We start from the raw sequence: 12,221 nt of genomic DNA, 5'->3' as shown, positions 1-12,221 counted from the left end.
TTTCTGAAATATACATACATACATACATACATACACACAAACACACACACACACAAACTCACCCTGGTGGCTCCAATGATGCTCAGTAAATCTCCTTTACAGAAAGGGAGGTCCTGTTCGTTGGCAGTCTGGAAGTTGTACTTGGCTACACACTCTGTGCCAGTCGACCATGGTGCCTACATCACGCAAGACAGAGAAACCAACGTTTTGAGATTTTTCACACACAGCACCACCATTTATTATTAATTGGTAAGAAGAAGAAAAAGACAAAACATAGTGGAGATATCTCAACATCAAATTGAGTGCATGCACAGATCCCTGGTAATAACATATCTCTGTGCATATACTGAGGTGGTTGTGTAAATCCTAGCAAAAGGTTGAGGAGACTTCCCCGCGGAGAGCAGGAACTACAGAGGCAGTGAAGTTGAGATAAAGGAGGACGGAAATAAATAAATGTTTTCAGGCTGCACGGCAAACTGTGAAACCAATAGACCGGTTATAATGCCTTCAAAGTTTGCCTTCAGTGTTTTTAGGCTGATTATTTAACATTGCCATAGAAAAACTACATAACACCATGTGGCAACCTCTGGGTCTGTTAAGTGAAACCAATGTGAAAGTGCCTTAAACTTGCATTCTTTCTAATGGCCAACAGGATTTATTCCCTCAGTAAACATTATAAACATGAGTTTATGATCTCAATCTTTAGTTTCAAGTCTTCTTCAATACAGCACGGTGTTCATTTAATAAATTATGGTCCAATTAGAGTCAAACAGATCACAAAGCAGGGTGTGCTTTAGGGCGGGGCCATCGTGATTGACAAGTCCGCGTGCAGAGCCGTTAGGGGCGTTTCTAGGTCAGTCCTCGGCAGTCCAAATATGGTCACTTCCGTTCAGTGGTTGCAAAATTTAAAGATGGAGAAGGCTGAAATGCAAAAAGTTCAGGTTTCCCAAAAATGTGTATCGACAAACAAAATGTGTTTCAGCTCTCTGGTCTAGTTTAACTTGTTTATTTAAGGAGATACACTTTCATTTGGTTATCTACAGTCCTCAGCTTACAGGAATTAAGAGTTTCTCCGTTTTGCTCAGTGGCTGTCAGTCTGCCATCAATACGGACAACTGTGGCCTCCTCACCAGCTCGCTATCTTGTTACTGCAGTGGGCTAAATACACTAAACTTAATTGATAGAACAAACCATCCGCCTACATGAAGTTGCATGTGTTGTGCTGTTGGACATTGCTGTACACCAATAGTCCACTGTTATTCAGAAAATGGCAATATTCCAAATGAGTTATGTCTCATGTAAACATCATATTCTGTTTGGACATTCTGAATTGGGCCTTAATCCAAATGGAGCATTTTCCGATTAAGACCTCGGGGATATGCCGATGTTATTCGGGTTTTAGGGGCATTCTTTGGACACGTATTCAGCGCATTCAGAGTATCCATCTCAAAATCGGGATTTTCACGGATCTTTGCGACCCACTGACTTTTTCCTGTTTACAAACCGATTGACCAATAGTTTGCAAAGTTAAAGTAAAGATGAATGTCCATAAGAAAAGGCCAGATTTCTGGTCGCAGGGAGAAACACTCCTACTTTTAAGCAGCGTGAAGGACTGATTTTCTTTTGGAAATGTGCAAATATCGCCAACCTTTCTAAGGAAGTGTTTATCTACGGCTGTAGGTAAATTCCACCTTCATTCATCTTGTTGGTGTGTTGAGTTCTGTGAGCTCAGGTAATTTCCTCAAACTCAAAACCCCTGTGTGGGTTTGCAGTGTCTTACTTCTAAAAGACAAAAATAACCTGTGAGGGACATCTCCCGTTCTCTGGCTCATCTTAAACAAAGTCACTATATCAGTCGCTGCCTCAGAATGTGCTTTTCCGAGGGCGTCTTGAAAGGCCAGCTGCGCTCATCGTCAGTCACTCTGAATAATGTAAACGTGGCAGCAGCGTGCCTGAAATACAAATGAAATGACAGCTGGGATGAGGATGCTTTGTGCATTCAGTTTGAGCCCGTTAGATTGGGCGCGGCGGTCGTGATCAAAAGCATACCACGGTAGAGAGGATGAGATGAAACGAGAAAGCCAAGAGCACAAAGCAGCAGGTGTGAGGGAGCCGGTGAGGTCCTCGTACGGGTCACTTTACTCCCGGCAACCGGGTCAGTACCGCATGATGAGTTCAGCCGTTATTAACTTCCGACAAAGGGACTTTATGGAAAATGGTTTTACTGGGCAGACTGTGTTAGTGTGGATATTTCCTTGAGGATCTTTCATCTTTTAAAAATGTAGCCGAGCGCAATACAAAACTAGGGAAGAAAACCACATGCTGCGTCTCACCTGAAGTTGCATTCACATATTTTAACAGGCTTCCCCTTTATTTTTTCAGTTTTGACTGAAAATAAAACCATGGCATATTCAAGTTAGGATCCAAAAACCTCTTCTGTGAACTCTAGTTTTAGAAACACACTACCACTGAATCCATAATGCATAAATGGTTTTCTGTTAGGCTCTCAAGGCACAAGTAGGCCGAATTTTCTGAAATGACTTATTGATTGTGGCTTTACAATATCCAATATTATTAGTTGCAATTAGGATTTACTACCAAAAAAACCTGATGAAATCACCAAAATGAATCCAGCATTCATATGTTTTTGAAAATTATTTTTGAAAATGTAAACGCATTTTTATGCGTTAGATCAAAAAACGACCGGGATCAATAAGGACATCTGAAGGAAGGAAGCGGGAGGGAACGTGATCGGAAGCCAGCTCTTGTGAAGCATTAGTTAAAGCACGGGGGCGGTCGGGTAATGTGAAACCACTATAAACGTTGATGGATCACCGGCTGTGTGCATTCATGCCTCGCTACAGATACAGCTTTCTGTCAGCACCTCCGGCTCAGGTTGGCGTATGTGCGTGCTCGTTAGTTCATCTTTATTGAATCAAGTCGTCTCAGGGAAAGTGACAGTATGACCAAAAAGTTTACATTTTGAATATAAAAAAATACATAACTGAAATTCTAATGATGTAAAAGAGTTGAAGTCCTTCCACATAATGCTGAAGCAACAGGTTAACTAATCAAATGAGAGAAATCTAAAATCAATTGATTGTTTGAAGCCAAAACACCAATAATTCTCTGGTCAAGTTTCTCCAATGGGAGGATTTGCTGTTTTGTTCCGTTCTTCATTACAAACCGAACACCTTCTGATTTTGAACTGTTGGTTCTACAAAACAAGTCGTTTAAAGAAGTCACCTTGAACAAGTTCACTTACATGCATCCCAGTCATGATGAAGGGAATTGGGCAGCAGGTGTCCTCGGGCAGGTAGCGGTCACTGTTCAGCTAGAACCATCAGAGCTGTGACAAAACAAAAACAAAAAGCATTAGAAATACCACCAACAACATCCCCACAGTCCAAAGTGAAGCAAAACTAAACGACCACAGCGTTCCAGTCAAGTAGAAGAACACCTAACACACAGAGAGTGCACATGCAAAATGTTGGAAGAGATGTGTTGCGGCAACAATGACAAATATGGATTCATATTACTGCAACAATATAAATCACACTTCTGTACAAATGTCAGTCACACTTTTTTTTAATGATTTTAGTTAAATAAAATAATCACATCCGACCAGCCAAGAGAACGGGAAGTTGAAAAAGAAAATGGGAAGGGAGGTGAGTGCAAAGGAGGAAGTGGCTGACGCATATTTTCCAGTGCTTTGAGCGAGGTAGGGAGAAGCCTTCAGTTGTCCAGAGTGAGTGTGAGTGCTCTGGCCAACTTAACAACTTGAGTATAATTCATAGCTCAACGATCCCGTCGAGAAAATGTGTTCTTTAACATCTCCCTTCTCTTCGATTATTTCCCCTGCACTTCTGAGGGGGATACAATGAATAAGTGGCCATATCTTCAAGTCCAGTTTCATGGAAAGAAACTTTTTGTCCACTGAGCGAGCCAGCAGTCTTCCCACATGCAGGGCCGTCGTGTCATTTAAAACATGTGAAAAAGATGCAACTCCTTCCGGCTGGCGCGCTCCCCGAGAGCATCCATGGCCGAGCTTCACAGCGCTGCCGTGTCCCGCGTTCAAACAGGAAGCGGCCTAATTGCAGACCACGGCAGATCTGTATATGCACACTGATGGAGCCAAATATATCCGAGGCCGCGCTGCTCTGCTGCGCCCAGAGGGCACGCGCTTCTTCCCCCTCCCCGTTTTTTAGAGCAGCACTGCTAGAAAGGAGCGCCGCCGAGCAGACAGAGAGAGAGAGAGACAGAGACAGAGACACAGAGAGAAAGACAGAGACACAGAGAGAGAGAGAGAGAGAGAGAGAGAGAGAGACAGAGACACAGAGAGAGAGACAGAGAGACAGAGAGAGAGAGAGAGAGATATTCTTATCTCTCTCTCCAGCGCCGAGGAATGCCTGCAAGCTATTCAAGAGCTTCGGCATCACACTGCTTAAGTGGTGCTCAGTAAACGCTGCGAGTGAAAGAGAGTTCTGCTTCAATTCAAATCGTCTTTGGCGGACTGTGTACACTTTCTCAGAGAATGGTTGAAATAAAAACACCCATGCTGAAAACAAATGCTTTGTGATACCGTCCATGTTTGAGGATCAGAAAGAAGGCGTAGATACTCCACTATTGTATTGTGTAATGTCACCCTTGCTGATTATCTATGTAGCGTATGTGTTAAGATAAACAATGGCGCTGCGGCAAAACAAAGAAAAGACGGCAAGGTGCTACGTGCATTTGGACGTGTACAGTTACCGGTCAGAAGATAAAATACAAAACCAGGAAGTCCAGGCTTATCGGACACCAAGTCACTGCACATTTGACATCTCTGGAAAGTTATTACTACAGCAAAGACATGGCTGACATCTGCCATGTAAACAGTAGAATTAGAAGCGGTGCATGGTATTTTACCTAGCGTGTGTGTGTTTGTTTTGCATCGATTGGATTGAATACAAACCGTTTCCCATCGACGTTGCATTGCAGAGCAATGCAGTTTGTTTGTTTGACTAAACCTAAGTTTGCGTACATATTCCAAGCCCAACCATGATGTTGTTCCTAAAGCTAACTAAGTGGTGTTGTTGCCTGAACCTAAGGTCACATACTTATTATATAATCCCTTTGATTGAATACAGAGCGCGTCTGGCCAATGAGGCCCCTGCAGGGCGGTGTGTCATATTTGTGGCCGAAATTAATCAGGCTCGATATTTTCTTTTGATGCTATAGTTGGTCCACGCACATGATCGAGGACTAGCCGAGCGCTTGACACCAACCTACCAGATGCATCACGTCCTTTTCCAGTCCTCCCAAATGGCCTCTCACTGTGCAACAGGAGCTGCTGTTGACAGCGCCACGGCAACGCACGGCGATGTAATGGCAGCCTTTTGTCGCGCGTCCCAGAGCGTGGCGTTTGCCTTTTCTTCTGCCACGCCGGACGACAGTAATATTATTACCTTTTGTGTCCTGCGTGCCATTTTCATTAGAACTACTGCTGTGTTCCACTTAAACTGTCGGTCTGATTCTTTGTGCTCCACTTCTGCTGCTGCACTGGCGCCGCTTTGATGAATCTAGATGAAAGTGATAAGAGTGACTGTGGGGTCTTGTTGCTCATCTACTAATCATCTCGTTACACCGCATTAATATTTCACTGCACTGTGCCTCGAAGACAAATCCCTGCATATTCATTATTCACTTTGGAGAATAAAGCAATGTTTTGTTTCCGTTCTCCGCCAGTATCCAGTCTCCTGGAGCTACATGTTGCTCCGTTCCATCACAAAACAGAACTGTTTTGAGCCGGAAAGAAAATGAAATACTAAAAACAACTGGTGGCAAGTCTGCATCTGTGCTCCAAGCCACCCGGGCCTTGTTATGGTCTTCTCAAAGGTGTTGGAAAACAAGTCAGCTCCGTCTCTTCCACCTCGCTGAGATAACCGTGAATTAAAGATTCCTGCTACACTCGCATATTATTACAGATAATAAAACAGTAACTCTGAAAATGTACAAATGTGTTCCCTTTGAAAGGTATGCTGTAGTTAGCGTAGTTCATTTGGGTCTCTGCTAGTCATATTATTTCTCTTGCAGCAGAGTTTGATCAGCTTATTATGCAATATGCTTCTCTTCGCTCGACATAGATGTTATTATGTTTGGACATCAATAAAAAAAATAATTAAAAAGACAGACAAAAAGTACGCCACAAAAAAAATACATTTCTGCTACATAGAAGCAGGCTCCCATTTAAAAATGTCAGCCATTTACCTTGCACTTATAATCCAGCTCATAATAGCTAACGCCCATCCAAAAGAAGCACAGCGCCGTTTGTGCTGGAACCTACAAAGTGAACGTTTAGCTGAATGTTGCTCGGTCAGCTCTCCCCGCATAAATAAAAGCTTGGACGGAAATCACCACAGAGAGCTGGTGTTTAACTGAGAATGTTGTTGTCAGATTCCTGAAACTATGGTGGCAAAAGCCTCGGGTTATGTAAACAGGAAGTCTGCTCCGAGCAAACCAAGGCCATCCGCAGATTACGGTCCTGCTAGTAGAGCGTCTACCGGGGATTATAAAAGTCCACCTTTAAAATCAGGATGTCATTAATTGTGCCGAGGGAAATTACATTTACTGAGCCACGGTTTAAGCAACAGCTCTCATCACACTCAACAAAGGACGGCATTATATAAAAATCAAGCTGTAAACAACATTCCCATCAAATTGCCTAGACTGGTTATGCCACACAAGAGCTCTGTATGCTGCAGAGAGCACCACGCAAACGTGATTAAGGGAGCATTCGATCTGGGTTTGGTTTTTGAGAATGAGAACCATAGTATGTCAAGCCAACTCCAGGCACAGACACAGAGCTCAACATCTGTTTATGTACATTATTGTGACTGACTGCCTGTATGATCAGAATGTTTGCTACAGCCGGGCAAGTTGGTGTCAACCTGTGTTTAAAGGTTTATTTACAGTATTGTATAACCACATTTACAGAGACTGTCTATCTCTAACTATTTCATAATCCCATCAACAACATCTTTCAAGGCAGCATCTCCAGAATAGGGCAGCTATGGCTATCAAAGGGAGTACAGAGTGTATATGGTAGAGTGTACACTAAGCAGAAAGAAACGGGGGGGAAATATGGAAATGTGACCTACTACGTATGCAAATACACAGCATAAGCTCACAAAAAAAACAATCACGATGCTGGAGGCTCTGCAGAGTAGACAGCATGGAACTGTCAACAAAAAATGACTCGTGGCTGCATCACATTTCCCTGTATGTAAAGTACTTGACAGCAGGCCTGTTTGCAGCAGCAAACGCTGAACAAATGTGAGGCGAATTACCAGTCAGTGAACAAATACAATACCTCTGTTTGGGAAATATGCAAATGCAAGACGAGTGGACAAAAGCGAGGCAATAGACTTTAGTGCCCGTCACCAATTAGTGTTTACCCGTCTACAGACATTCATCTGTCTACAGACATTCATCCGTCTACAGACGCGTTGTTCCTTCTTAATTGCAGGATAAACCCTTCGTCTACTTGACCACTCCGCTGTTCAAACTGGGAGCCCTGGCTTCCAGTAACCATGTTGAGTCGTGTGTGTGACGAATATATCCCGATCAAAGGAAACGCAGGAGGTTACGCCGAGTGCAAACCAACAATAAGTGCAAGTCTAGCGATAATGGGCACGCACGGTAAACCGCGGATAACCACGACGTCTTCAGTACATCACCGCATAGTGCAAGGCGGCATAGAAGAAACAGAAGAGAAAACAACAACAAATGTGACTTTGGTTTTTACCATTCGTTTATCATCGCAGGACTGGAAAAAGAAGAAAGTGAAGTGCAAAGTCATGTGAAAGTCTCGAGGCTGATGATGCTTTGCGCATCTCATTTACACTTATGCCTGCTGTGCCTGTCGCTGTCTAGATATTGTTCGGTGGTATTCCACTCAAAGTGTTCCACATTCACTCTTTAGACCCGGTTCTGACCATTAAGTCCGGAGAGAACAATATGTAGGTCTGTGGCTCTTTTTACTCGCTCTCACTGCCCGCTGGGCATGTGAAATACAGCTGGCAGTCGGGCTCAGACATACCGACCGGAGTGAATGAGCTGAAGACGCTTGAAGCTGCAAAGATGCTGAAGACTGGTATGTGGATTTTCAGTGGGGTTGGCAGTAAAAGCAGAATACTATATACAGGTTGAACTAAATTCCATCAGGTACTTAATTCTTTATTAAGTAGATATGCTGATCTAGAAATGGGTCAACCAGCACTTCAAGCCATTCCCTTATACTCTGCGGGTACACTCCAATGAAGGCCACATTGCATATCACTAAGCAGGACAGCTTTAGGGCAGTGTTTTTTATAAGGTAGTAATGATTAAGTACCTTGATTGGCCAGGTAATTCATATGCTGCATGATGAAGATTTGATTTGAGCCAACGACGTACAGTAGTTTCGTTGCTGAGCGGGTTAAGAGCAGATATGATATTTCAAAGCATGTCCCTCTCCTTGCTGGAGACTAAAGTTGAGTGGGTATTCTGGTACCTCTGTACCAGAATACCCACTCAACTTTAGGTGCATGGAAGAGACACTGAAAACTCAAGTGGCAGGCGGACAGGAGACAAGAGAAATAATTTTTAAAAAGGGAGCTGATCGCAGAGTAAAAAAAACAAGTTGAGACTGTGGCTTACTCAAACATCACGGCCGTGTGCACGCCTCTGCCATCTGCTACATGAAGTATTTCTAGCCATCTCCACCATCTTTTTTTTAACATTTGTATTGCTCTGGTGCTGTTTTCGCTGTCCCAACGAAACAGTGTTTTCCCTGCTCTTCTCTTCTCTTCGGCTCAGCCGCCAGCGAAAGGAAACACGAACGCAGGGTTGAGGTTGCTGTGGTCTTTGGACCGTTTATTCAATTATTTACCAACAAATAAAAAAATAAACGCTGCCCAACACAAGCTTCTAGCGGTCAACCAACGGCTGTACTGGAGGGATTAGAGATAAGTGCCTTGCTCAAGGGTAGCTCACTGTTAATCGCTCTGGGGAGGAGGGAAAGCAAGATTAAAGACTTGTCCTCTGTACAGATTCACCAGATGGCTCGGAGGTTTGAACTAACAACCTCCAGTGCAGACTTTACAACAGATCTCTTTACTGACTTTCATCAGAGACGGTGATAAGACACGACGGCTGGAGTCGGTCTACACACACACACACACACACACACACACACACACACACACACACACACACACACACACACACACACACACACACACACACACACACACACACACACACACACACACACACACACACACACACACACACACACACACACACACACACACACACACACACACACACACACCAGGTGGCCTACTGGAAATCTGAACTGAAAATTAATCACGTCCTTTTTCTTTGCAGCAGTGCAACCGAGTCATGTGTGTGTCTAATCCACAGCCGCCTCTCCCCTCCTCCACTCCCCCCCCCCCCCACCATCTTTATCTAACTGAATGAAAAATAGAGTAGCGTGACAGAGACACACACCTCTCCTGGCACAGGCAGACAGGTGGGTAAGACTGGCGGCCCTTTTGCCTGCCGCAAAGAGTGGCGGGCCCAGGCTCACTGCCGGTGACAGATTACAAAAGCAGGAAGTGGGAGAAAGAAAGGAAGAGTGAAACTCCCCTCCTGAGCCTCTGTGAGGCCGCTGGACTGGAGAAAGCAGAGGGGAGGAAGGGTAGTGGCGGCGGCTTATTGTTTGAGCACTGTGCGCTGCGGTTCCAGTGTCAGGCCCGGCTATTTATATCCTCTCAATATCTATGCAGGCGGAGGCAGGCTGCAGCCGCTTTCTCATCATCGCATAGGATACAGAGACAGTTAAAGACAGTCGGCTCGTACTGCTTTGCTTTTTCAGAATTTCCTCCACTAATGTTTGGACCCCGTTGGCTGCTGCATCCTGGATTGTGCGCTGTTTTAGAGAAGCTCCACGAACAACAAATAAGGCCAAACTATATTAACCAAATAACCTACCAGGAAATTGGGGGACTTGTTTGAGAAAGCGTTTAGTTATTTCCTAGTAGGGGTCAAGCTTCCCAACGATGTATCATGTTAATATCATCAGGGTACATTTTTCTCAGACTTAAGAAAGCTACATCTTAAAGAATGACACGAGCATTATGTTATACTATTATACTATTTTTGCCAAACAATGAAAAAGAGACAATGATCCATTGCGATTTTTTTCTGCAACCGACAATGTGAAGACCTAAACTTTGGCTCCTGGACACCACGGTGGCAAAAATGTTCCCCTATTTTATAGACAAAAAAATGATAAAATATTAAATTTAATTATTAAATAAAATAAATACAAATTGCAGCACTTCTGACAAGCTTAAAAGATATCATACTCCTATCCTCACATGCAGCGGTTTTATGTTAAGCAGTGTAGTGGTGAGGAATCAAAAGTACAGTAACAGCACTGTATATACTGTATATGTGTGCAGCGGACTTGGCACCAACCATCCATTAGTCATTACGCATGTGTCCGTGTTAAAAAAAATAATGCAACAGGAGGAGGGACTGACTGAGGACTACTCTGGAGTGCAAAATGATACGTGGAGGCAGATAGGAGTAGGATGCAATAGTGGAGAGTTGGGAGGTGGAGTGGGGGATTCTGGGAGCCTCTGCGCTCTTCTGACAAGACATCTGCTTGGCAGGTGCAGGTGCGCACACACACACACACACACACACACACACGCACGCTTCAACCTTAACTTATCCTCTGACTGACATGAATATACAGTGCACGGACACACATCCACTAAAGTACCCACAAAATGCCCTCATCCTCTGGCCTAATATATGCTGCTCCTTGCACACATATGCAAAACGCATTCTGCAACCATGGTTTAATATATGCCGTCTCTCAGACACACGCACACATACAGAAGTTACATCAAACATCCCAGGAGGTGAATAAGCGAGGAAAACGAGGGAAGGGCGGGGGGAGCTGCTTGCCGCTGCTTTCATTGCCTCTCCTCCTCCTTTGATGGCAACACATGACAAGCCCTCCATTCAGACCAGAGGAGGAGGAGGAGAGGAGGCTGCGAAGCACGAGGATGGAAACACAAAGAATGTCATTAGCAGCAGCCACAGCGGGGTGCTGGTACAATATGGGAGCGGCATTAGTGGTGACTGGGGCTCCAAATCTCTTCAAATAAAAAGAAGCATTCAGGGGCAACAGCACTGACACCGTGGAGGAAAAACCAGACTCAGTGGACTAGAAAAAATAAAAAGGAGCGAGAGAAAGAGGGAGGCATGTAGGGAGAAGCTAAATGCAAAAATCACACTGCAATATTATTTGACAGATTACCTGAGCACACAGTAATCCCAAATTGAGAAATTGCACATTGGGTGAGAGTAGACGGGCGGTCCAACTCTGGGGCGCTGGAAAAACTGTGCAGGCGCAATTAAACCATTTGAGCTCTTTGAAATTCAACAAAAACGTTTTGTTTCTGAGGAAGCCTGTTTGAATTGGAATTCAGAGATTTACGGCGAGAGAGAGAGAGACAAACAGAGAGAGGAGAAGGGGAGACGGAGGCGGCACAACAACAGACATGGGGAGATGTAGAACTGGGGATGATACAGAGAGAGAGCAGGAGAGAAAGGGCGTAGCAATGGAGGAGTAAAGGGGAGTGGAGCACAGGGGTGTTCGCGACGGAGGAGAGAGACCGACGTGGAAGCGGCTTCTGTGTCTGCCGCTGCTTAATATTAACAGCAGTCATCTGTCGGTTCCAATGCCCACCATGAATAATAGAGACTCCACCCAGCTATGCCAGCGCTCTGAATTATTAATTTGCGACATCCGGACTTGCATTAGCGCAGTGTGGGGGCGCTCTGCGCAGCGGGGCACAGGCACGCCGGCCTGCTTAGCCCCAACCGCATGCATTCGGGAGTGATCGCTTGTGTGCGTGTACACACACACGTGCACAGATTCGACACACGCCTGCATGCATATTCACACACCGATAGGACGTTTGTACTCTCTGAAGTGTCTCGCAGGTTTGTTTTCTCCTTAGAAACCTCCCACTGCTGGTAATAATAATAATAATAATACTCAGACACTTTACAAACGTTTAAAATCATCATAAAAGAGCTATACAATAAAAACATAGAGCACACAATCACAAATAAAAGGTGGGTGATGCCCAAATTGATTGATTGATGCCCCAAAT

The 12,221-nt window shown here is 44.4% G+C and overlaps 1 protein-coding gene across 1 annotated transcript in view; it reads right to left on the bottom strand.

The window, feature by feature from the left end:
- Window positions 1-12,221, bottom strand: part of LOC117728134 (tyrosine-protein kinase CSK) — a 32,516-nt gene that overhangs the window by 11,843 nt on the left and 8,452 nt on the right. The window contains exons 2-3 of the mRNA XM_034528891.1: window positions 3,266-3,349; window positions 63-176 (exon numbers count right to left, since the gene is read on the bottom strand). Of these exons, the coding sequence (XP_034384782.1) occupies window positions 63-176; window positions 3,266-3,280 (129 nt within the window). The 5' untranslated portion in view covers window positions 3,281-3,349. The remainder of the gene's footprint in view (window positions 1-62; window positions 177-3,265; window positions 3,350-12,221) is intronic.

This window comes from Cyclopterus lumpus, chromosome 3 (assembly GCF_009769545.1).
Source record: "Cyclopterus lumpus isolate fCycLum1 chromosome 3, fCycLum1.pri, whole genome shotgun sequence".
In the NCBI taxonomy this organism is placed as follows: domain Eukaryota; kingdom Metazoa; phylum Chordata; class Actinopteri; order Perciformes; family Cyclopteridae; genus Cyclopterus; species Cyclopterus lumpus.
Note: the sequence above shows the minus strand (reverse complement) of the source record. Positions and strands in the feature narration are given on the sequence as shown.